Genomic DNA, 25,602 nt, shown 5'->3' with positions numbered 1-25,602 from the left:
TGTGTGTGTGTGTGTGTCGGGCGGGTTCAGGAAGGAACAGAGATGGCTTTGTGCCAGCTGGCCTTGCCTACCTTTGTGGTTTTCTGTTCCGGGGCAAAGGTTGTTACACAGCCTTGAATCCCGCCTTTCTTTTTTTTTCATTCTCAACTCTGGCGATTCAATTCTGTTGACTCTGTAAGGGAACGAGATCAGCCCTCCAGGGTCCTAAAGCGCCTGTGCACTTCAGCTGGGTTCGGACAAAAACTGAAACAGACCAGAGATGGCGGGTGATTCAGTCCTGCTGGCTGCCGTCTCCCTTCTCTCTGCCTGTCAGCAAAGTAAGAACATGGGAATCTTGTGTGTGGCGTGTGTGTGTGTGTGTGTGTGTGTGTGTGAGAGAGAGAGAGAGAGAGAGAGAGAGAGAGAGAGAGAGAGAGAGAGAGAGAGATTGCTCTAGTGTTTGGGTTTCATGCTTGTGTTTGGGTTGTAGTCCTGGGTGTCCAGCAGAGCCTAGATTGCTGATGGTGGTCTGCATGCATCCTGCCATGCATGTTCCAGAGGTTAGTTCTCACAGGGCTGTGGTGGCCTTAGAGCCCAGTGACTCTGCGTCACCTGTGGTGACAGTCCACATCCCAGTGCAGAGGAGCGGTAGGAGTTGCAGGGACGTGAGCCTGTGAGAGCGGCGATGACAAACATCCATTATGCATGTTCACAAGGAGACTGTTCCCGTTTCTAAACTTGGCCGTAGACATTTAGTGTGTTTTCTTAGAGAAACTGCCCGTGGCAGTTCTGCAGAAACACACAGCTTAGATCCAGTCATGAATTCTAAACGTTGCAACATCTCCCTACCTCCCGGGATGACTCCACACCCCTGTGCCTGGTTAAATGGAGGCTCTGTCTCTTCAAGAACCAGTTACTTAACTCCTCCTATCTGCCCTACATGCTTAGGGAACAGAGTTTCTTACCAGGAATGCCTGCTTATTCTTCCTGGGGTACACACATTCAGAACCAGGTCTGAGAGGTGGGGACAGTGTAGGCCACATGCTGCAGGAAGCAAGAGACTCTTATTATGCTCAGTGACCAAGTCCAGTCTTCACAGTTACTCCATGGCTAGCCTGGCCAGTCTGCTTTGGGGATGAGGGAAACTCTGAAACCTTCAGACACACGTTTTGTTTCCTAGTCTTTGTGGAACCGGCAGGTGTTTGCTATGAACCAAAGAAGAACGTGGGTCTAAGCAATCAGTGTGTTCTGACCCTGTGATTGCAGAATGGGCAGGGGCAAGGGCTGCATGCCCCCACTCAGAGGCTCTCTCCTCACAGAGAGCCTTTTGTGTGCTGTCTGATGCCAAGGACACTGTGAACTGGGACCAGCAGTTAGTCAGTTCCATGGAGAGGGAGGAAGGGGACAGGAAGGAAAGAGAGTGGAAAAATTATGTCTGTGATAGAAAAATATTTCATTGTTGGGAACGGAGCCCAGAGAGACAGGGAGCTGCTGTTGAGCCGGCCACGTCAACAGATGTTTGTTGTTCACAGAATTCAGATGTGTTGTACCAAGGTACAAACAACTCAGGCTTTTAAGACAGACCCACTCATATCTGTCTGGTCCAGCTCCAAGACAGGGTAGTCTGCCCTTCCCTGTTCTCAGCACAGAAAGTCAAACAGGATCCTGAGTAGGAAGGGCCTCCATGGTGACTGGCCCGGAATAGGTCCTTACCACTGCTCCTGTCCTGAACCCGTTACCTGCAGAGAGAAGCTGCTGGGTGGAGAAGTGGCCCTCCTGGGGAAGGATCCGCCTGGGACCGAGTGGGCATCGGTGGTGGCAGAGGGTTCTCCCTTCACTATCCTAGCACACAAGCATCCCCACCCCCACCCCAGGAAAGAGGAAAGATGGGCGAAACAACAGTGATTGTGCCCACGTGTGTAAGAAGAGAGATTCAGTCTTTCCACAGAATATATGAAATGGCTTCTTCACCAATATTATATGCCATCGACAACCATGATCTTCCTGAGGCCCTGAGCTGGGAGTATAGATGGAGCTTTTAGCTCAGAGGCTGGCACCAAGCCCAAATATTCCTTCCCTTTGTGGGTGTTCACACGCCTCTCCCATTTACCAATTAAGGGCTTCACATTGGCTGGTGGAGCAGACAGGTGCCTGCTGGCCTCAGTTCAAGGTGTTAAGAGAAACTGACTTGGTTAGGCTTAGGGTTAGGGGTCAGGGTTGGAGAGCGTTTGCTCATTCACAAGCCCTTTTGAAACCCTACGTTTTGCGTCTCTGCTCATCTGTCAATCTAGGAACACACAGCCTTCATTGTTTCCAGACCCTAGATGTTTCCTTCCCAGCTGTGAAACAAATTAGAAGCCACGGGTGGGGGTGGGCAGCGGTGGCCAGAAAGGCAGAGTTCCAATTTCTACCTAATAGACAGAGTCCCCCAGCTTGGCCCATGAGCCGCTGCTTTGTCCACATGATACTGCCCAGAGCGGTTGGAAAGAATCAGTGCCCACCCCTCGCCTTCTGGATTGCTTCAGTACCAAGCCAGCACACACTTAGAGTGTCCATTTTCACAGTTTAACTCCTAAGCAACTACCTGGGCATCAAAGGGAAGGGAAGGAGCCCACGAAGGAGCCCTTCCTAAGCCAGGCTCAGTCCTGACTTCTTGTTCAAAGGGCAGGTGCATTTGGAGTCAGGAGAAAAAGCTCCTCCATGAGTGCTCACTCTGGAGAGACTGAAACCACAAACTTGGTGTGGGATTTTTAGAACATCAGTGAGTCAAAAGTGGATTCTGAGACGCTAAAGAGAGACCAGGTGGTGTTTGAGGCAACAATTAAGGACACGAAACTGTGGGAGCTAATGGGAAGGGGAAAGATATACGCCAGGAGGTAATTATGAACTGAGGAGGACATGAGGGAGCCAGGAGGTAATTCAGGTGGTAAAGAACTTGCTTTGCAAACCCAAAGACTTGAGTTTCATCCCCTGAATTCATGTCAAAACAAAACAAAACACACTGAACATGGCGGTGCAGGCTTGCAATCCCAATGCCAGGGAGGCAGAGGCAGCTGGGTGCCTGGGGCTCACTGGGCAGTGTGTTTAATTTGATGATTGCTAGTGTGCCCGTGGTACCCACCTGTACTCACACTTTGCTGATGACCAGGGATGCTCCACACTTTAACACGACATTCCTTTCCTTTGCAGCTTACTTTGCTGTAAATGTTGGACAAGCAAGATTTAAATACAAGATTTCACCCCCGGCAGTCTCAGGGTCCCCGGAGTTTGAGAGAATATTTCGTGCACAGTAAGTAATGTTTCTCAAACAGGCAGGTATTGTTTTTAATAAAGTTGTTCTATTTATTAGACTTGGGAGTCAGATGTTGGGGTGAAAACCTGCTGGATCAGAGAGGTTGAGAAGCAACCAGCTGACCTTCCTTTATGGCCAGAGACCCAGCAAGAGGTCATCTCTCCACTCATCTCAAACCAAAAAAAAAAAAAAAAAAAAAAAGCCCATGGCTCTTTGAGTGCCTCCCTACTCCTTCCTGTGTGTCTCTCTATCCATCTTCCTGGATTCTCTGCATTCTCTATGGCTAATTCCTGCTAACTAGTTGCTGAATCCACCCCCTGATCCAAGGTAGACTTTAGCACAGTTTTGGGTGTGCAGAGAGCAATCAAGTATTCTAAAACAGGCAGACTAGCCACAGACAGACAGACAGATTCTGATTAGGGAAAAGAGCAAGAGAGAAGGCCCTACGTTCATTTTCAGTTGGCAGCCGCAAGTCACTATGCGCCAGTCTCAGGCTCCACTATTATGAGTGTCCAGCGTATGTTACTTTCCCAACTTCAGTACAGACTGAGTAGGTCTGTCTATTTACCCAAAAGGCTGCGGCTGGGGAAGAGCGGCCGTGTCTCTCAAGCATGGTGGCTTGATCAGAGACTTCTCCAGCCCCAGGAGGGTTCAGTAGATTCAAGTGGAACTATTTTATAGTTTCTTTTCTCCTTCTGCCAAGTTCTCAAAGAACCATTTTCTGAAATCCGAGCTGCCCCGAACACACGTGTTCTCAGTGGTTTTATTGTCCTGTGCTGCCTGCCTTTTCAGACACACACAGAGCCTTCTGTCAAAAACACCATGCACTTTCCTGGAGAAGGTAGGGTAACCTTCATATGTCACCCCCAAACCCTAGTGCTTTGGAAACCATTGCTTTGATCAATACTTACTCATTGCTGCATTCTCTCCTTAGTATTCATGATTTCCTCTTTATGTCCATGAGTAAGGTTCATCTAATGTTTTTCTCTTATAGTTCTTGTCTCATTTTGGCTATTAAAAAAATTACACCTTGAATTCAATTTGGTAAGGCAAGACCCCTGACGGACAGCATGGCCTCTTGGCTACCGTCTTACCCTCAGACATTGACAGACTGTTGTCTCCCTAGGCTTCAAAGTGTACCAGGAATGCCCACAAGACAATTTTAAGTAACATCACACCATACAAGGAGAAGGCACTCCCATCCTAGCTGTCTTTAAACACTTTTGGTATGTCAAGTAGCAAAGTGTTGGTTTGGTGCCAGTGTGTTTTACACCTAAAAGTAAATGTTTATTTCATCAGCCTGTGCACAGCCTGGAAAGAGAGAGGAATGACGAGTCTTATTACAAGTCCTCGTCCCTTGTGCCTGCCAACGCTGTGATTTCACTGCTGTTTGTTGGTCCACAGTTTCAGGCCTTGCTAGTTGAGGTCCTTTTATGAAACAATGTCACATCGTTCTCTCTTCTTAGCCCTGTAGTTGGTCTGTAGTCACCTTGTTGCCTTAAACCTGGAGCTGGTTTGTACCTTTGTGACTACAGAAACAATGTTGGGAATGGAGCTACACGGTGTCCTGTGGTTATAGTTTCTTCTTGTGCAGATTTTATTTTTTCTTAGGGATAATAATTGCTTCTTTGTTGCCTTAGTTTCATTCTTGATTCTTCTACAAAATCGAGAGTCTCTCCTCTGAGCACTTTCAGACACACTGGTAATCTTCTAACACCTTTCCTGGCTTTGAGTCACTGTGCCTGAATCCCCCCTCCCCTTGTTTTGCTTCGGTGTAGAGGACGCTCTTCAGAGCGACTGCATGGCTGTTATGCTGGGACTTCCCGTCGCCCTCCTAGACTTTTCTTATACTCTCTGGATTTGGATCACCTGCTACCTATTCTCTCTCTCTCTCTCTCTCTCTCTCTCTCTCTCTCTCTCTCCCTCTCTCTCTCCTTTTGTCTCTTGTTTTCATGGAGCGTTTGCTAGCTTTCTGTACAGTGATCAATACATGAGATCAGCAGCTGACAGAGAAGATTTACTTTGGTTCCCAGCTTTCGATATCCCGCTCCGTTGGCTCTATTGCTTTGGACATGGGTGGCGCATACATCATGGTGGGAGCATGTGGTGGGCAAACTGTGTTCACCATATGGGTAGATGCAGCAAAGAAAGAGTCTAGACCCCATCATCCCTTTCAAGGGTGTCCCACCAATGACCTACACCCTCCTACCGGTACCCCAATCCCTGAAGATTACACACCAACTCTGTAACACATCAGCCTATGTGTTACACTTTTAGATTCATGCTAAGACACCTTATCTAGATGCTTACTGAGAGATCTCAGGTCTGTAGAATTTTGAGGTTTATCTTGTTTGGATACAGCCTACCCAGCCCCACACCCTCGATGGCCTGGGTAGGTACATATTTCCATATTAAAGAGATTATACCTTCAGAACTATGAGACAATTGCTCCATCACTTTCTAGTATCTTTGGGTATTGTTGACATTTCTCTTCTAGGCCTTGCCATGTGGTGTGGGGACAGCTGAGAGGCTCCCACAGACCTCTCCTGAATTACATTATGCTGAACCCCAGAGCAAGTGACCTTATGATCCAAAAACTCATGTTCTTTTGTCCCAGATTAAAAAAAAATCATTCTCCCCAATTTCTTTTTCATGTTTCTTTTCTGAAATGTGCTGGTTGCTCTTGAGTTGAGTCTTTCATTTTCTTTTACCTCAAGTTCTCATATTTGGGTGCTCTTATTCTTTCTGTAGAAAATTGGGGAACAGCTTTCTACTTTCAGTAAAATTTGGGGAACAGGTTTTGGAGATAATCATTCCAACTCCAGAAGCTTATTTTTACTCTGTGCTCTTCCGTTGCTGCTGTGGATAATGTTAAGTCGTTACGTCCTTGGGTCTCATGGGCACAATTTGTTCTTTTCCATTTGAGAGTTTCATTAATCACTTTAAAAAATTTGCTATAATCATTTTGGTTTAAATATCCAACAAATTTTAATAACATCAAACCACACAAGGTAAGTCCTGCCTATTTCAATTTCCCAAGTCCTGATGGTCTTCATGTTCAAGTTATTATCTATTTTGAACTTTGTCTTTCATTTCACAATTAAGCAAAAATACACATTTAATATTTACGAGTATCTCCATGTACTATGGCTTATCTTTTATCAGTGAACAAGCCAAGAGCCCTCACCCTTTTGGGGTGTGTGGCCAAGGGAGACAAAGGTCAATGCCAAGCGGATTTCCTTGGCAGAGGTTTACGCTCTGCAAACCTCATCGGAGAGCCTGGGATGGGACGCAGCTGCCTGAGCTGGGATAGACTGCAATCTGAACGTGGGTGGCTGCTGTAAGCCTGAACTTCACAGTGACACCCTGTCACCAAGAGTTGGGGACAGAGCTCAGTGCTGAAGTGATTGCCTTCGGTTGCGCCGCAAAATTACACCGCCGATCTCGAACCAAAGAAAACCACAAAAGAGACGAAGGAAACCCCCAAGCCAGCCAACCCCAACCACTGATTTCTAGAAAACTAGTAAGTGGCACGTGCAGAGGCCGAAGGTGGGGCCGGCGATGGGTTCATGCTCACAGAGTCACCTTGCGGGGAGACCTCAGTTCCCCTCGCTTTGCCTCTGTTGAACTGAGAACTGAGTGTGGGCGTGTGTGGCTTCCAGCAGGTTAGATCTGAGGGCCACTTCTTGGCTCTCGTTCTTCCTCTCTTTCCTCACATTTGATTCTCTTTCAAGTTAATGTTTTCTCCCTCCCTCCCCTTCTGTAACCGGGCTCCTTTCGTCCTAGAAACAAAGTTGGGCACCATTCCCAAATGTTTTTCCTGACGTTATTTATAAAACAAGTACACAAGCCCATTTCATTTCTCAAAACTTAATTTGATTTTTTTTTTTTTTTGCTTAACCACAGTAGGACAGGCATAGGGTTAACATAATATGCTCATGGCATGGCCGGCAGTGGTGGTGGCACACGCCTTTAGTTCCAGCACTCGAGAGGCGGAGGTGGGTGGATCTCTGAGTTCAAGTCCAGCTTGATCTACAGAGTGAGTATCAGGACAGTCAAGGACAGAGAAACCCTGTCTCAACGCCCCCCCTTCCCCCCAGCCTCTGCAAACCAAAACCAAACCAAACCAAGCAGTGACAACATCCCTCCCTTCCCCTAAAAATCCTCAAAAAACTAAAAGCAAGCCCTCGTAATATCAAGGGGGATTTGGAGCTTGATGGAGGGGCCAGCAGAGCATCCTATCCCATTCCCTGTGTTTTCTCTTGGATTTTTCTATAGCACCAGTCAAGTTCTTGCCTTGAGTTCAAATGTTTGGGACAACTCTGACTAATTCAGATTCTATTTGTGAGGAATACGGCTCTGCGAGGTGCCTGGCAGGACTCCCTGGGCTCACCAAGTCTTTACAAAGCCAGCATGGCTGTTTATTTGTGTCTTCCACGTTGCCTTCCTTGAATTCTGAGGAAGGAACACACTCTGTTTCTTCCTGTCCTGGGCTGAAGCACGTATCCCCTCTAGCTATCCTTGACTCACAGAGATGCTGGATTTTCCTACGCTTCTCTCTACCGCATAGACCTCAGAATGGCCAAGGTGTCCAGAGTCACTGCTCAGTCTTTCTCTGAGTAGAAATTCCATCTCACCAGAATCACTTAATGATCCTCTGAGTGTGTGATTCCTGCGCAGTGTGTCTCCTGCGCAGGTTTCTTCAGGCTGGGAGTCATCTGTTAGGCAGAGATGGATGCATTGGTGTCCTGGTATCCCAGGGCTGCTGGCCAGACTTCCCTCCCTGAGCCCTTTCCCCTTCATCCCGGGAGCAGCCTTGGAGGTGACTAAAGGTTTTCCTGTGTCGCGATACATTTTTTCTAAAATCATAAGAACAGCAACCATGATTTTATCCAGGGCCATTTTTATGTTATTGCTGAAACTTAAAAAATTCTATTCTAATTCAAATGCCTCGATGACTTTAGAGTAAAGGCATTTGTAAAAATCTACAAAGTAGATCTAAATAGTAAATTGGTAGTTGCAGTTTAAACATTTCCTGGGCCAGAGCGATGGCTCAGCAGGCAAAGATAAACCTGATGGCCCAAGTTTGATCCCAGGACCCACAAGATGGGAGCAGAGAACTGATGCATGCTGAATGCTCTGACCTTGACGTGTGCTGTGGCAGGCAGTGTACATGCTCACAGGCCTGTGGACTTACACACAGACACAGATAGACACACACACACACACACACACAGGCCTGTGGAATTACACAGACACACACATCCAGAGACATACACACAGACAAACAGACACACACAAAATAAATGTGAAAGAGCCACTCTTCTCCCTCCGAGTCTGTCTCCACAGGGAAGGGAGATGAAAACCTGACCAGTTCTCTCCTGTGTTCAGGCCACACTATGGAACATCTTTCTTTTTCTTGGGGTAGGGGAAAGTAAGCTCCAATTTTGTAGTGTCTTTTCTAAAAAACTTAAAAAAGATACTTCGGTTGTTCCTGTTAAAATAAAAAGGTTGCTATAATGTATAAGCCTGGATCCCTGAGTACAAATGCTGCCAGTTTAATGTAGAGCAGGGGTTTCGTTGGTGCCCGGTAGGACTGAAGGACAGTGTCCCTCTCTGTTTAATGCGGGCCACTGAGTTCCAGACCCAAGTTAACCTTTGCACATGCAAACTGGCTCATCCTGAATCCAGCTACTCCAGGAAGATTGCCCGTGCGTTCTCTGCTGTGGTTTGTGTCTGTTGTTTTATTCTCTGTGTGGGCATGTGCCACAGCGCCCGTGTGTCGTCAGAGGACAAAACTCAGGATTTAGTTCTTTCCGACCCTGGCGACTGAACTCGGGCTTTCACAGTGAGCGAGCTCCTTTCTCACAGAGCCTTCTTTTATAGGCCTCACAGGTTTTATCTTATTTTTTAAATTTCATTGACTCTATGTTTTTGTTTTAAAGCATGATCTCACTATGTAGTTCACACACATATGGACAGAGGGACAGAGAAGGACATCAGGTGTGCTGCTCTGTATGTTTGTATGTGCAGAAGTGCACGTGCATGTATGTACACACACAGGGGGCAGAAAAGCACATCAGGTGTCCTGTTCTGTGTGTGTGTGTGTGAGAACATGCTTGCACACACACACACGTGCACACATGGGGACAGGGAAGAAATCAGATGTCCTGTTCTCTGTATGTGTATGTGTAAGAACATGCTTGCATGCACACACACATGTGCACACATGAGGGCAGGGGGAGGACATCAGGTATCCTGTTCTGTGTGTGTGTATGTGCGAGAGCATGCTTGACTGCACACACACACACACACACACACGGATGGGGAGGACATCAGATATCCTGTTTTGTGTGTGTATGTATGTGTGACAGCATGCTTGTGTGCACACACACATACACATGTACACATGGGGGCAGGGGAGGACATCAGTGCCCTGCCCCACCACTCTCCTCTTTATTCCTGTAAGACAGGGTATTTCACTGGCCCCAGACCTAGGCTGGGGGCCAGCAAGCCCCAGTAGACCACGCCCCTGGCCCTCACATTGCTGGACATTAAAGGTGCACACAGCCACAGCTGTGTCTTCGTTCAGGCCTGAGCATTTCCCAGGAGGCTTACAATCCTGAGTTCAGCTGGAAACCCTACAATGCCCTTTACCCACTGAGTTACATAAAGCGGGTGCCCAAGACACTGAATGGCTCTGGTGACTTCAGTGGCAGGCAGGGGGGGGAGTCTGGAGAGCTCTAAGTCTTGGGCCCTCATGTGTCCATCCTTCTACCAGCAGGCTCAGTTGCTGGGTGGCAGTTAGACTTCAATACTGCCACCACCAGGCTCCATTTCCTGCTGCATTCCCATAGGGGACTGCCCCTAAAAGGAACAAATAAATTAATTGGTTAATTCATTAATTAATATTTTAATTTTTTGGCACTCTCACTATGTAGCTCAGGTTGGCCTGAAATATTCTGCTCCAACCTCCTCAGTGCTGGAACTCCCTGCCTGGACCAGATGCCTGTACTGAGCAAGGTAGCGAGTGATCTGCCTATACCACACCTCTAGCAGCCCTTTTCTCACTCCAGAGCCTGCTCCGGGCATGATGAGTGTTACTCTGACCCTTCTGCTAGGGTCATAACTCAAAGGTCTTCTTGTTCAACTTCAGACTGGGGTCAGGCACCTGTGAATTTGCAGCGGCTGAGTCAAAGTGATTCAGCAAAACAGGAGGGAGGAAGCAGAGAGAGAGAGAGAGAGACTTGAAAGAGAAACGGTTTAAAAAGCCTCCTTGAAATGCCTGGCCTGTTTTTATTTTTAAAAGCACTCCTACAATGAACATGGGGTTGGAAAGGTTCTAGGGCCGGCCAATATGTCTCCATTCCCAGCTTTTTAGAATGAGGTTGGAGCACACAGAAGTTCATGTTGTATGCATGGGAGTCTGTCAGCTAGAGGAGGCATTGAGAAAAGTTTCACACCAAGGGGCTTCTCTTGTAGCAAGAGGGTTACCCTAACTGGTACAGTGTTTGAGAATGACGGCACCAAGTTGGTCCAAGTGGGCAAGGCCCAAGGGCATAGGGTGTCTTAGTTATTTTTCTATGGCTGTAATAAGACACCATGATCAAGACAACTTATAGAAGAAAGACTTTACTGGGGCTCATGGTTCCAGAGGGTTTGAGTCCATGACCATCATGATGGGGATCACTGCAGCAGGCAGGCAGGCATGGCACTGGGGCAGCAGCCGAGAGCTTGCATCTTGATCCACAAGTAGGATGCAGAGAGGGTTAACTGGCCTGGCATAGGCTTTTAAAACCGCATAGCCCACCCTCAGTGACATTCCTCCCCCAACAAGGCCACACCTCCTAATTCTTCCTAAGCAGCTCCACCAACTAGGGACCAAGCGTTCAAACAGATGAGCCTATGGGGCTGTTTTCTGCAAACTGCCATGGTGGGTGTTGGAAAGTCAACGGTCACTAAAAGTCAGCCTGAAACAGTGATGCTTTGGTTTCTTGTTCCACACAGATGAAGATTAAAAAGCGGACGGGTAGGGGTTAGCAAAGGGAAGTGAGCTCTACTGAGGGTCCCTAAAGAAAGTGAGAAAAACTCTTCAGAGCGGGAGCGGTTCTCAGAGGAGAGAGAAGAAATCATCAAATCGTTTTATGTTATGTAGGAGTATTGTTGTTTTTGTTTCTATAGGACTTATGACAGAAAAGAACAATGACTGTTGTAATTTCTGCTGCAATTGGTTAATTTTCTGGGCTATCATGGGCGGAGTCAACAGTCCCCTCCCCTATGCCTCCCCATAACCCAACCAGGGAGATAATAACGCTGTTTGCTCACTGTCCACCCAGTTAAGGGTGGCCAAAGTCCTCCCTTTGTTCGCCTCTGATTTACGCTTTATTAGCTGCTGACCTTGGCTGTCTGATTGCACGTAGCCTGCAGTCACGGACCTTGCAGGTGTCCTGGTGATTGTTAATTAAATCGTGCTGTCTTTGTTCTTATAGTTCATGAGCATCTTGATTCACAGCTGCCAGGATGTGTCTACAGTATTTCTTCTTGCTCACGGGCAGGGCTGCAGTCTTGTGTGTGTGTGGGTCTGGGGTGGTCCTTTCTAGACTAGGTGAGCATTTCTCGCCAGAAGTCAGTTTTCTCCATAATTTGCTTTGTTATATGAAAGGGCAAACATGCCTTGCATATGTTCTCCAAGGGATAGGGTGGAGCTGTTGCATCAGGGGAGCCAGCAGGCCTGCGGACACGGCTCAGAGCCCTGTCCCTCTCATCTGGTGGACACGGTTGCCTCTAAGTCGCTAGCCCTCTTTTTTATCTTTCCCAGTGGTCCTGATGTCACTGTTTTAAGCCTAATCTTCCTATTACTCCTGTGCCGGTTCTCTGTCTTCACCGTAATATTTGTTAGTAAGACAAGCTTGTCACTACAGGCTCTTTTCTCTTACTACTGACAGAGAGCTAGTTCCTGCCTCTAAGTAACCCAGGAGAGGGGACAGTATTGCTACTTCTATTTATATTTATCCTTAGAATTTCATCTTTTTGTTCTGTGTGTTCTATAACACATACAACATTATTTTCTAGTTGACTGTCCCACATTCTCAGAGATTTAACATAATGGAAGTTTACTGCTTGGTCCCTGATCTCTGGGTGTCCCTGTGGGGGTGATTTTGACATAGTCATGGAGGTCCAGGCTTCTCCCCCCAGGTCCTCAGTCTCCTCCCTGCTGTGCCTATAAAGCCATACTAGGTGTCCTTCTTTTATGGGGTCCAGGTGAGGGTGTTACATCTTTCATTGGTCTACTGCGGTTGGTAAGTCTTGGGCCTGTATTTTCTAATACAGTTTGAATCTTCCCAGGCACCCATGCGCTCCTGTTTTATTTTGATAATGTTAAAGTGCTACCTTTGCACTTATAGGCTGAATTTTCTTTCAGTCTGTGCCCCGTGGCAGGAGCTGGACAGCTGGCGGTGTCAGTGGGCGGACCTAGGGCTATTTTCCTCTGCGTATGCACTCGACATGGAGCCGAAGGCTGCTTGCAAGCTGGAATTACCCTGGGCAAGGCGCAGCCCGCAGTCGGTGCTCCTTAGTGTCGAGGAACACAGGGCACCCGCGCGAGCATCACCGTGCCCAGCGGGTTCCATTCTTCTCAGGCTTTGCCCCTTTTCTCCCTTAAGCCTCACATATCCTGAAACATTTTGGCTCCAGACAAATCAGGGCATTGTACCAGGGTCTGTATTGGTTTCAAATCTTAAATTCCACGGTCTGGAATTCCACGGTCAGGGCACTTGCTCCCCCTACTGGCCATCTACTGAAGACCTTTTCAGTTGCTCTCCCTGGTGTGGAATTTGATGATGCCCTTGGTGTCATCTGCTTAAAACACGACCCTCTTCCCCGTATTTCTATAGGGGTAGCAGTGTGCAAAGGAGTCAGGATTATTGCGCAGTGGTGGCTGTGGCCAGAAAGTGACTCCTCACAGTCTATTTTTCCCTACGTGGACGAAGGGGAGGAGATAGTCCATAGACAGTCATCACCGACTGTGTTGGTGAAGGGCAGCTGACACAGGACTTTCCCTCAGGACGTCTCTAAGGAGAGTTCAGGGTGTAGCTGTGCCGGTGGTTAGAAGGAGGCTAAAGTTGTTTCCGTATTAGCTGCTGTTGGCATAGGCAAGGCGTGTTCAGGATTTGGTCCCCTTAAGTCGAAAGCATCCGCTGACAGTTGACAGTGGTGGCTGTCGTGGGGCACACCATACTTGATCATCATGCTGCGGGAGCTTGATGCTGGGGACTCAGAGGTACTGCTGGTGGGAGAAGGGTATGGGCTCAGGGTGGCAGTGAGCAGACAGAAAGGGCCTCCAGGTGTTTCCAGGTAAAGCCATGCTATCAGGCAGCAAAGAGTTAGGGACCACAAGCGGCAGTCAGCGCAGTATTTCCAATGTCTGAAAGATGATTCTGGGAGACTGATGAGGATATATGGTGGCTATTCCTTGTAAATGGCCTGGATTCGAGTTCACTTAGGAGACACGCCTCTGAGCTGCCTTTGAAGCTATTTCCCAAGGGGTCTGATGGAGGGGGCCAGACCCACCCTGGATGTATGTGGCACCATGGGATGCGGTCCCCGTCTAAATTAAAGGCAAAGAAGGAAGAAGCCAGCTGAGCAAGTAGCATCCACCTCTCTCAGCTTGTTGGCTGGGGAGGCGATGTGACCAGCAGCTCCATGCCTGTCCCCAGGTCTTCCCTACTGTGGTGGGCTCTACCCTCAAGCTGTGACACAAGTCCTTCGTCCCTGCAGTTGCTTTGCCGGGCACTTTGTCATGGTTACGAGGGGACTAAATGCCACCCTGCACTCTAGAGGAAGAGTGCAGGCTTCAGGCCTGTCTGCAAAGAAGGACATGAGGTTGGGTGAGCTCAGGAGTGACTCCTGCTTGTAAGGGGACAACGGACCCATTTCTTGGGGGATAAAGATGCAGAAGATAGAGTAGCCTGCCTTAGTATTAGTACTCCAGGCTTTTCTTTTCCATGGCCACACATGGAGCTACAATCAATTCTTGCCTGATCTCCATGGCCTCTAACCACCCCGTGTCTTAGCACCAACGTTTCCATCTTCTTGATTGCTTCTGGAAGTTGGGGTGTTCCCAGTGACCCAGCCCCAGCTTCAATCAACTAAATGGTAGACGGCAATGCTGCACATGGTACTCTCCTTGGGTGCTGGAGCATTGTCTGTACGTGGGTGTGCTGGCTAGTTTTATGTCCGCTTGACACAAGCTAGAGTTATCTGAAGGGAGGGAACCTCAGCTGAGAAAATGCCTCCCACAGATCAGGCTGTGAGGCATTTTCTTAATTAGTGATCAATGCGGGAGGGCCCGGCCTATCATGGGTGATGGCATCCCTGGGGTGGCGGCCCTGTGTTCTATGAGAAAGCAGACTGAGCAAGCCATGGGAGCAAGCAAGTGAGCAGCACCTCTCCCTGCCTCTGTACCAGCTCCTGCCTCCAGGATCCTGTCCTGTGTGGGTCCCTGTTCTGACTTCCTTAGGTGGTGAACAGCAATGCTGAAGTGTAAGCCAAATAAACCCTCTCCTCCCCAACTTGCTTCCTGGGTCCCGGTGTTTTGTTGCGGTAATAGAAAAGACACGGGACCAAATCCCAGCTGTTCTGGGTGCTGCAGTGGGAGGAGGCGAGGTTCAGCATCCCCTCACCCTGTCACCCGAGGCCTGGTACCGCCCTTCACAAAGCTGAGGCATCCACACCCAGGCTGCTCTCCACTAAGGAGTTTCTCCAGCTTGAGTGGCAAGGAAAGACCCGCACAGCCCCACCATTCTCATTTCTCTCTTCTTCTCCGAGTCTTTCTTGCTCTTTCAGGCAGGGGCGCAAAAACACCTCAGCGTGTCAGCTTCTGTGGACAAACCCTAAAGAGACCCGACTCCCCGACTGGTCTCCTGAGTGGAACCAGGGTGTGGCTGGGAGGCTCTGTGTGGCATCTCTGCCCCTCAAACGCACACTGAAGCCATTAATTCACCACAAGGAAAGTCCTCAAAGAGACTTCTGTGACCGATGCTTCAGAGGTGTTTAAAACGTCACAGCTGATCTGAGTAAGAAGATGTGGAAAAACGCGTCTGGAATAATTTAGGGTATAGGAAACCTAATAAAAAGGACGGGGCAGTTGTGGGATGTTTCCAAAAAATTCCAGAAAATTGCACTGAGGGGGCAAGGGTTTGACCCCTCCCGCGTGTGCTGTTCCCTCCTGCTCCCTGGGAAAGGTTCCATGGATCTAGCCAAGGAAAGGAAAATGCGGAGAAATAGGTTCTTATTTTTAGCTAGCTGCCATTACTCTTCCTGTGTAAATGCAGAAAGTATCTTTCACTTCCGCTATCATAGCTCCTTACAAACGTACGAAACCATCAGAAGCAAAGCCATGCCGAGGACGCAGAGGAAGAAGCAGCTTAGTCACTTCTCTGAGCACCAGAGGGCCGCACCTCTGGCTTGTGCTACGCTCCAGAGGAGTGCTTCCTTGGGCCTTAAAGAGATAACGAGATGAGACAGAAGAAAGCGTCTCTACATTAGTATCGTTCACCTGCCATTTCCAGGCTCCTAGAGAGTAAAAGGGTCCTCATTGTTTCTGTTGGTGAGGTCAGGGCTTTCTCCTTGTGCTTCAGGATGCTGCATCGGCCATGGCCTGCGTGTGTGGGCAGGGTGTGTCAATTGTTCCCTTTCCTTATTCCTATCGAAGGGGTAGGGATTGTATCTAGAGCCTTGCACATGCTAGGAAAACACCCCAATGCTAAGAAACAACCCAAGTCTTAAAAAAGATTTTATTGTTATTTTTATTTATGTATATGTGTGTGTGTAATGCACATGCATATGGGTGCCTACAGAGGCCAGAAGAGGGCACTGAGTATCTTGGACCTGGAGTTACATGTGGTTAAGTCCCTTGACATGGCTGTTGGGAACTGAACTCGGGTCCTCTACAAGTACTAAACGGTCTTCTCCAGCTCCCCTTCCCACATTTCTATAGTTTTCATTTTGAGAAAAGGTCTCACTGAGTCGCTCAGGTTGGCCTTGAACTCATTCTCTAGCTCAGGCAGGACTTGAATGTACACACCTGCCTCAGCTTCCCAAATAGCTGAGATGACGGGCGTGTGTCACCAGGCCTCAGAAGTCACACATTGTTCTTACGTGACTTCAAGGGAAGCTGAGATGACTGTTGAGAGCTCTGTCTTCTCTGCTTGTGCTATCTGTTAACAACACGGAGCTAACCTGACCACTATTCTGTCTCATCTTTCCCCTTCTCTGCTACATAGAGAAGAGTTAATTGTAACTCCCGGAGAACTATTCCCTTGTGCTTAGAATAGTATCAAAATTTCCATCTGAGCTTCCCGCAAGTAGAGGCAATTTGATGCTACTGTCTGCCAGTTTTGCTTTCTACTCTGGGTCTATGATTGTTTTGCCTGCATGTGTTAATGTGTGGCACTCGTGTGCCTGGGGCCCACAGAGGCCAGCAGTTACAGACAGTTGAGAGCTGCCATGTGCATGCTGGGAAATGGACTCGCGGCCTCTGCAAGAGCTGTCAATGATCTTCAAATTCCGTCAGGCAACTGGCTCTCGGGTCTTTCTTCCCACTACATAGAATGAGAACGAAATGCATTCATTTCTCTACTTCAGAAGGTTTAAGTGGAATTATTTAAAGACAACCTGAATGTTCTGACTGACTCAAGTGAAAAGCTATGGGTGTCAGGGACTTTTTAAGAAGAAACCTGTTTAATAAGAGCCGAGTAGCCTCTTGGGGAACTTGGATAAGGCGAAGAATGACATTCAGGCTCAGGAGACTTGTCTTCTAGAAAGGAGTCATGACTTGCTCCACTAATGACAAAATTAGCGTATAGGAGAAGGTTTTGCCCGACTCTGCGCTTTGAGCAATGTTGAGTCTCACCTTGAAAGACTCCTTTTAAGTGGAAGGGCCCTTTAGATTTCTTATGTAAGTTCTTGTATTATTTCTGTTTGAATGGATTGAACACTCACCTGCAGAAGGAAAGCCAATGCATTAGTGTGTATTTCTTCATGAATTCAACTTCACCTTTATTCTTTTCTCCCTGCAGACAAAACTCTTTGGAGTCTTTTCCCGTGTTCATCCTAATACTGTGGCTGGCCGGATGGTATTTCAATCAAGGTAATTATAAGAGCACGTCATCTCATCCCAAAGATGACTGCGGTGTTTAAACACGATTAAGGGGCAGATAGCTGACCACACTGCTACTGATGCTGGAAATGACTTTAAATATAAGAAGCAATGTCTGTGTATGTCCAAGTTCTAGGCGGGCTCACATGGCTTCCATGTACGTCAGTTCAATAATTAAAAATAAACCAAAACACTAGCAGTCGGATACAGGAGTAAATACCTGAGATTCCAAGAATCTCAGGATCTAGAGACAGAGTTGTGTAGTGAGATTCTGTCTCAAAAAGCAAGAATTAAAACTAACCTGGGCTCGTAGAAGTCCATAGGGGTCAATAGCGGTTCATTGAGATTTTATTGACAACCAGGGAGTCTGCATGGGGCTGGCCTAGACCCTCTGCATATATGTGACAGTGTCTTCATGTGGGACTCCTAACCGTGAAAGCAAGGGCGTCTCTGACTGTGTTGCCTGCTTTGTGGACCCATTCTTCCTACTGTATTGCCTTATCCAGGATTAATAGAAGAGGAGGTGCCTAGTTTTGCTGCAACTTGATAGGCCATGAGTGGTTGATATCCATGGGAGGTCTGCCTGTATCTAAAGAGAAGCAGTGGAGGAGGAGTGGATGGGGTGGTGTAGGCGGGAGGGACTGGGAAGAGGGTAAGGAGGGGAAAACTTTGACTGGAATGTAAGAAACAGCAACAGCAGCAGCAGCAGCGGCAACAACAACAAAGGTTAATGTAGCTCAGTGGAAGAATACTTGCCTGGAATGTACAGGGCCAAGGGTTTGGGTCTGAGTATCCTCCTATTCCCCAACATAAGTATCTTGGATGAATAGGATGCATTCAAGGTTGTGTGGCTATAGATCATACACAAGTTGAAACAAAACTATATGTGAGATACCCAAGGATAAAAGTAGTGTGGACCTTGTCTCCAAATCTAATAATCTGATTTAAGGAAAGGATCAGAACACAGAAAGCAATTTGCTTCCGTGACAGCAATGTTTATGGAAACTTACTGTGTGCCAGGTCATTGTTTGAAACTCATAGATTTGTAGGACTTAAAACTTCCATATGAAACAGAGTCAACAATTGATTTCTACTTTCCATATGAAGAAACTAAGACACACAAACGTTAAGTTGTCCAACTTATTTACCAAAGTGGAGAAAATCTTACATTCAAGGACATAGCAGGTCTATTGAATTTGTTCCAAGGGCCCAGAAGGACATGGTGCTGCACGTTGGACGCAGCAAGTCTGCAAGCATGCCCTTTCTGTTTAGCTGAAGTTTCCTTGGTGAGCTGAGGGCTTTGTGAACCCACAAATTTGGAGGTTGGACCTGTACGGACACCCTAGCTGGGGAAATAGAATCCCCTTTGATTCCTGGCAACTGTAATGGCCTCATTTGGGTATGCATCTGATTGCTAAGATTTAAATAAACTAAGAGCCAGCTGCTTCGAAAGAACCTTTCATCAATCTCTTTCTTGCAATTTTTACTGTCAACCAAGGGATTTCAGATACAATGACCTTTAGAGAATGACTTTTAAACTTCACTCGGCTCACACTTTTGTTCCTTAATGGCACGCGTGAAGTGGCTGTTCCTTTCCATCTAAGGGCAGATGAACAACTAATAAGGGAAGTGCCTTTAGATAATGGAATTCTGTCTCTGTCACTTGACCCCTCGGATTTCCCCACGATGGGCGGAATGAGGTAGACTGCCTAAGCAGAAAAGGGTTCCTAGGTATTGTCATTCTTTTCTCGCCCAAAGTAAGTGGCCTACTAGACTGCTTCTGGCTGTTCACTGGCTTTGGGGACAGCAATTCAGTAAGTTGGGATAGTAATTCTCAACAGGGAGCATGCCCAGAATCTACCTTAACATCCTCAGATGCTAGGCAGCTCTGCCATTACTCTGGGTCCCCTTGTTGTCATCCTTTGGTGCCTGCTCCCTCCACAGTGTCCCTCAGAGTCCTTTCTAAGAAGACAGCAACTCCTTCAGCTCCCTCCTGCCCCACATTGCTTTCCACAATGCTTCCAAGCCTGCAATTTTCCGGTCTCTGTCTCTTGTCTTCTTTATTGACAGAATAAAACTCCATCGGGGCTGGTGAGATAGCTCAGTCCTTAGGGTGCCTGCTATAGAGACTTGAGTTCTAACCCAGCATCCACACAGAAAGCCTGGTACAGAGAGTGGGGTCGTGACTGAGGATGATATGTGACATTAGTCTCTGCCTTCCATATGTACATATGCAAGCACATGCACACACACACATGCTTATATGACCATCATGAAACACACACACATATTTCTCTATCATACAAAGGAACAGTTATGGGTAGGCAAGAAGGTTTTTTTTTTCTTCACGTTTTATCTTCTTGGGGTGCCCAGGATTAAACCCAAGGAAGTGAGCATGCTGGCCAAGCACTCTACTGAGCTACAGCCCAATCTCTAGAATAATAAATTCATAAAGACAAGCAGCTGCTGACCAAATCCTTAGGAACACCTGGCACATACAGGAAATTAAAAAAAATCTTGGTGACCAAGTAGAATAGTGAATTTAATTTAACAGCATGTCCCAGTCCCAGACAGAGGCTCTAGATATCCCGTTTGCGTCTGTGTGGTGTTGAGGGAGGGGCCTCATTTAGAGAAGATATCAATATTTTGACTGGTCAGGATGCCAGCAACATCAACATTGTGCTTTGTGTATTTTGGGGATAAAACCTATGTGCGGTAAAATGTACAGATCTTGGGTGTTCAATGGAGTTTAACGCTGTGTGATTCAATTCCCTATCAAGGTATGTAATGCGTCCACCGTTCAGAAAGTCTACTCTTGCCCCTGCACCCATCCATTCTCACTCCTTCCATGACTCTGACTTTTCCAGTTTGGCTTTTCCCATTCCAGTACCTCCTGTGATTGGCATAATAGAGTACGCACCGAGGTGTAACACATCAGTCCACAAAGCGCTACTGAGAGCCACCGGGGTGCAACGAATACATTTCTCTTCACTCACTGTGGAGTGGCAGTGCCGAAGGGCTACACTGTTGGGTGATCAAGTCCCCCGATGATAAACTTCCAGACTATCCCAGCTCTTGGTTACTATGAATACAGAGTTCATAATTGTGATGACCAATCATAGTTTTCATGAACGTTCTTCTATATCCTCACCATTTTATATTGTTGGTCTTAAAATTCTAGCCATGCCAGGTGTGGAGCAAATGCCTTTAGTCCCAGCACCCAAGGAGGCAGAGACAGGTGGATCTCTAAATTCAAGGCCAGCCTTGTGTACAAAGTGAGTTCCAGGACAGCCAAGGCTACACAGAGAAACTGCCTTAAGAAACCAAACAAACAAACAAACAAACAAACAAACAATAAAGTAAACTCTAGCCATTCTGCTGGGTACTTGAAGGTAGCCTCTCACTGTAGTCTAAAAACATTTAAAATGGATTATTTTTTACTTATTATTGTTACGTGTGTGTGTGTGCGTGCATGCGCTGCTCTGGGCGTTTTGGGGCGTGTGCCACAGAACCCACATGGAGCCCAGAGGCCAACACTGTGAAATCTGCTCTCCCCTTTCTCCTTTTCTGGGCCCTGGAGCTTGACCTCAGTAGCCAGGTTTGAGCTGCAACCTTGACTCTACCCACTGGTTCTCAGTGCAGTTTTTAGTTAGCAGTTGGCTGACCTTGAATTGTGTCGAAACATTTTCCATGTGATTCTGGCACACTTATTTATCTTCTTGTGTGAATTGGTATTCAAATATTTCACTTATTTAGAAAAACTCTTTTTCTTTGATTGCCATAAGGATTATTCCTTCTGGCCACGTACATTTCGTCAGGAAAATATTTTTCAAATGCTTCCTCAGTCTCCACACTTTATTTTGAGAAATATTCATGAAACTCTATGTATTTTCTTTATTTTATCCCTTGCATAGTTTTGGCATCTTGTCTGGGTCTCGTGTACCTGTACGCCCGTCACAAGTACTTCTGGGGTTACGCAGAAGCTGCTGACAAAAGGTAAGGAGACCCAAATAATGGCATGTGTGTGCAAGGTGCGGCAGGTTCTGTCTTCTGTTCCTGAGGGGATTAAGAACACATGCAGTATTGATGACCAAAGTGACCCCCGTTACCTGAGGCCAGTCTTACCAAACCACACGATCAGGTATAAGATGAGAAAATAAAAGCGTGAATCTGCTCATTGCACAAGCGCTACAGATCCCAGCAAGAACTCTGCATTGTTTCTAGTATATTTAGGTGGGGTAGCCATGTGTGCAGGGGGCTGGTTGACCTCAGTGGCTTGGCATCCCCTTTACTTTTTATGATGACCTAAATATTTCAAATGGCCTGTTGTTGAAGTTCCGGGCAGTTCCAACAACGAGCCTTTGCTGGGCCCCCACATGGCGGCCCGGTCAGTCACCTCACCCCGCCATGTTCATCCTGCAGGATCGCCGGTTTCAAGTTGAGCCTGGGTAGTTCGGCCTTGTTGGCTGTCCTAGCTGTCCTGGGGATAGCAAACAGATTCCTGGACGAGTATCTGGACTTCCATGTTACCAAGAAACTGAGACATACATCCTAAGTTTTTCTCTTCCCTCCCACGCTTGTTGAGGCTGTCACCAGTCTGAAGACAATGTGCTGTCATGCGCTAAATAAAACTTTTCAAACTTCTCATTTGTTTGTCTGGCTGTGGCTTTGTGGAAATACCCCCTTTGCTGACCCTGCTTAAGAAGTGTGTTTTCGGTGTGCCCCCGACACCACTGGGGAACATCCGTGCTGGCTCGGGCTTTAGAAGGCCTGTGGGAAGCGGGGCTGTTTCAGTCAGAGCCAAGCTTGACCCATGTGCTGGTATCTATGTAGCTCATCACTACAGCCTCCAACACAGCTTCTGTCTCGATGAAGAGGTCCAGGCAGAAGCAGCTCAGGCAGATGGGCCCTCAACACTGGCTATAGCAGAGCAACAGATGCCAGGAGTAAGAGATGTCAGACACATGAGCTAGCCAGAGAGGTGAGTCATCGACTAACCACACAAGAAATGTGTACTTCATAAAGAACAAAGGAAAGGGGCTAGAGAGGTGGCTTGGTGGTGAAGAGCACTGGTTGCACATCCAGAGGACCCAGGTTCAATTCCCAGCATCTCATATGCGTGTTTCAGGGGACCCAACACCCTCACACAGACATATACACAGACAAGACACCAGTGCACATAAAATAAAATAAGTTATATTTTAAAGAATCTGAAAAAAAAAGAACAAAGAAAAAAAGAAAAAAAAAGCATCATTTTAAGGATCCACCCAGAGACCTGGGTGTTCACGCCCCTTGGCAGAGGGAGGAAGGTCCTGCTGACAGTGGTGGCATCTGGTCTGGCTTCCACTGCACACCTGTGTCCTGTGGGACTTGTGGTGTAATTGAGGACACAGTGGAAGATGAGTGGCTGTTCTCTCTTGATATGCAGTCACTACCTGGCACCATTCTTTTGATAATTCAGTTTTTCATCTGAGAACCGGGAGTGATTTCTGCTTACTGCCTCAGAGACCTTCTTAGGAAGGGAGGACCAGGCTCCTCCACTGGACAGAGTCCCCTGTCAGCTGGGCATTGGCACCCTCCCGATGCCCATTGCTGTGTTAGAATATGGATAATAGACAAGAAAGAAGTAACAGCCCTTCCAGAATAGCAGGAGGAGCTAGCAACCTCCTGGACTGTGGTGGACACGGCAAGGCACAAGGCATTGCCTTGAAAAGGGGGATATTTGGACTTAAGTCCCATTCCCCATTGCTAGGTGACTGACTGTGGACAAGGTACCCCTCAGTGGGAAGTTGTATGGCAGATACAGAGCACTCCAGGGCCACAAGACCATTGTCTGTCCTGTCACCTGCTGGACACAGCATAGGACCCCAGCACTCGGCAGCTCTGAGCTTCATTTTCTCATAGGGCAAATCCTTTAAAATGTCAAGCTACGTATATTTTTTTTTTAGTCTTACATCATATTTACTGCATTTACACATCATTTGGAAGAAGAAAAACTTTCCCAAACTTTCAATATCTCAAAATATTTTGTATTTAACTTGAGAATGCTCATGCACACACATGTACACTCATGCGCATGCACACACATGGTTAAACACACACATGTGGAAACAGGGATTTGGCTTTGCTCTACTCCATTGCCACCGGAAAACTTCATTATTTTAATCACTACTAAATTGGGCCCTAAGACTCTGGGTAGAGCCGGCCTCCTCCACAGTAGATTCCATTTGTTTCTGGCCAAAAAGCTGGTTTTGTGTTGTTGTGGAGACAGGGTCCTTGATTTTCTGATCCATCTGCCCCAACCTTCCCAGCGCCGGGCAGTCAGTGTCTGCTTAGCCTGATAGTTGTACAAACATGTTTTGATGAGTAAATCTGACCCATTTTACACTTAGATATCAGATTTGTTGCCTGAAAACCATGTCACGAGAAGAGGGGCGGAGGAGGAGCCCCTTCATGTACTGGAGACATGCCAGAAGGAGAGCAGGCCGAAGGGTAGCGAGAGCCTTGATAAATCCTGGACCTTTGAGAGATGACTGCTACCACCTGGATGTGATGTGGAATGAGACTAAAAACCACGAGGGAACACGTGCTAACTGTTGTTTTAATGACACCGTGGTTAGGGCAGAGAATGTTCTCCATCACTGCATGCTGAAACGCTGCTGGAGGGGGCAGGGGAGTAGTCACAGGCACGTGACTTGATTTGAAATACTCCCCAAATTCTGCATGTTAAACACGGTTAAACTGATCTGATGACCGTGGAGACACCCTTTCTGCTTCCCCGATGGTTTGGAGGTGATTAAAGTTTTAAACTCTTAAAGAGAAGCTGAAACAAGCAAACAAAGAAACAAAGCAGGCTTTCCATAGCTGGGAAGTTTCTTTTGTTCTGTGTTAGAGATGTGATGGGGGATATGGTGACTTTGCTGAACCCATTAGGGTTGGTCTGTCCCTGGTGGCCAGTGCATGGGGTGGGGGGAACGAGGGCCCCCTGAGGACATGGGAGTTGCAGTAATTCCTCCTGCTTGCCCTTTGAAATGAGATGGAGGCTTGTGGCAACTGGGCCATAGAGAGTATCAGCGTAAGAATCTCATGTCCTTTGAACCGAACAAAAGAGAGAGGGGGAGAGGAGAGGAAAGGAGAGGAGAGAAGAGGAGAGAGAGAGAGAGAGAGAGGAGAGAGAGAGAGAGAGAGAGAGAGAGAGAGAGAATGGAAAAAGAAGACAGTAAATCAAATAGAAGTCAGAAAGTAAGTCATAGCTCACATGCCATAGTCTTGTTCCTCCTTCCCAGGAAGCTTTGTTTCCATGGTTGGACCTCAAAAGAAATATCAAAATATCACTAATGAGAAAAAGATCACCCAATTTGTCCCCTGCCCCCACCTCCCCTCTGCCTTTCTCAGGCACAGTCCTTGATACAACTCACCTGAGTCTGGCAACGTTCCTTAATCCACGAAGAAGCTACACGTGTCTCATGTGCCCGTGACTTCTTGGAAATCTAGAACCGTTGCCTCTTTGTCCCTTCAGGCATAGCTGCTGTGGGATTCCTTAACAACTAGGACCAGGCACAGGAAAATTGTTTTTTGTTTTTGGGTTTTTTTTTTATTTTTTTTGCCTTACACTCTCAGAGATCCACTTGCTGCTGGGAGTAAGGGTGTAGTGTGTGTGTGTGTGTGTGTGTGTGTGTGTGTGTGTGTGTGTTTGAGAGAGAGAGAGAGAGAGAGAGAGAGATGCCCAACAAGAGAGCAAAAAGCTGGACTTGCGGTGCCAGTGACAGTTGCCATGCCAGCAATGTAGGTGACAGAGGGGAGGGTGTTTATAGTGCCCGGGGTGGTTGCTGCTACAGGAAGGGGAGAATGGCAACCGTGCTTGTTACTGTTCATGGGTCGAATGTTTTCAAATGCCCTGGTCTCAGGAGACAAGCTTTCACCTTGGTCCTTGACATACAGAAATCTTATGAATCAGCTGCATCCTGGCCCCACCCCCAATCCTGCCTTGACTCCCTAGAGCCATCAGTTCTGGGCATCGTCTGGACCGGCATCTACAATCACCTCGTAGAATCCCCTTAGACCCATGGTAGGCATCTGTGAAAATGGTTGAACATGAACTGCATACCACACACTCAGTTTTATCTTAATAAAATTATAGATTTATTTTTCTTAAGAAGAAAGGTATCCCACT

General features: G+C 47.3%; 1 protein-coding gene across 1 annotated transcript; it reads left to right on the top strand.

Moving 5' to 3' along the window:
- The first annotated feature begins 153 nt into the window (after positions 1 to 153).
- On the top strand, positions 154 to 22,076 carry Mgst2 (microsomal glutathione S-transferase 2). The gene is made up of 5 exons (XM_057757191.1): positions 154 to 317; positions 3,169 to 3,268; positions 17,350 to 17,420; positions 21,344 to 21,425; positions 21,852 to 22,076. The coding sequence occupies exons 1-5, from the start codon at positions 260 to 262 to the stop codon at positions 21,982 to 21,984; spliced, it is 444 nt and encodes a 147-aa protein (XP_057613174.1). The 5' UTR covers positions 154 to 259; the 3' UTR covers positions 21,985 to 22,076.
- The last annotated feature ends 3,526 nt before the right edge of the window (positions 22,077 to 25,602 follow it).

The sequence above is a fragment of the Chionomys nivalis genome, chromosome 24 (genome assembly GCF_950005125.1).
Source record: "Chionomys nivalis chromosome 24, mChiNiv1.1, whole genome shotgun sequence".
NCBI lineage: Eukaryota > Metazoa > Chordata > Mammalia > Rodentia > Cricetidae > Chionomys > Chionomys nivalis.
The sequence above is the reverse complement of the archived record's forward strand: the minus strand, read 5'-3'. Positions and strand labels throughout refer to the sequence as shown.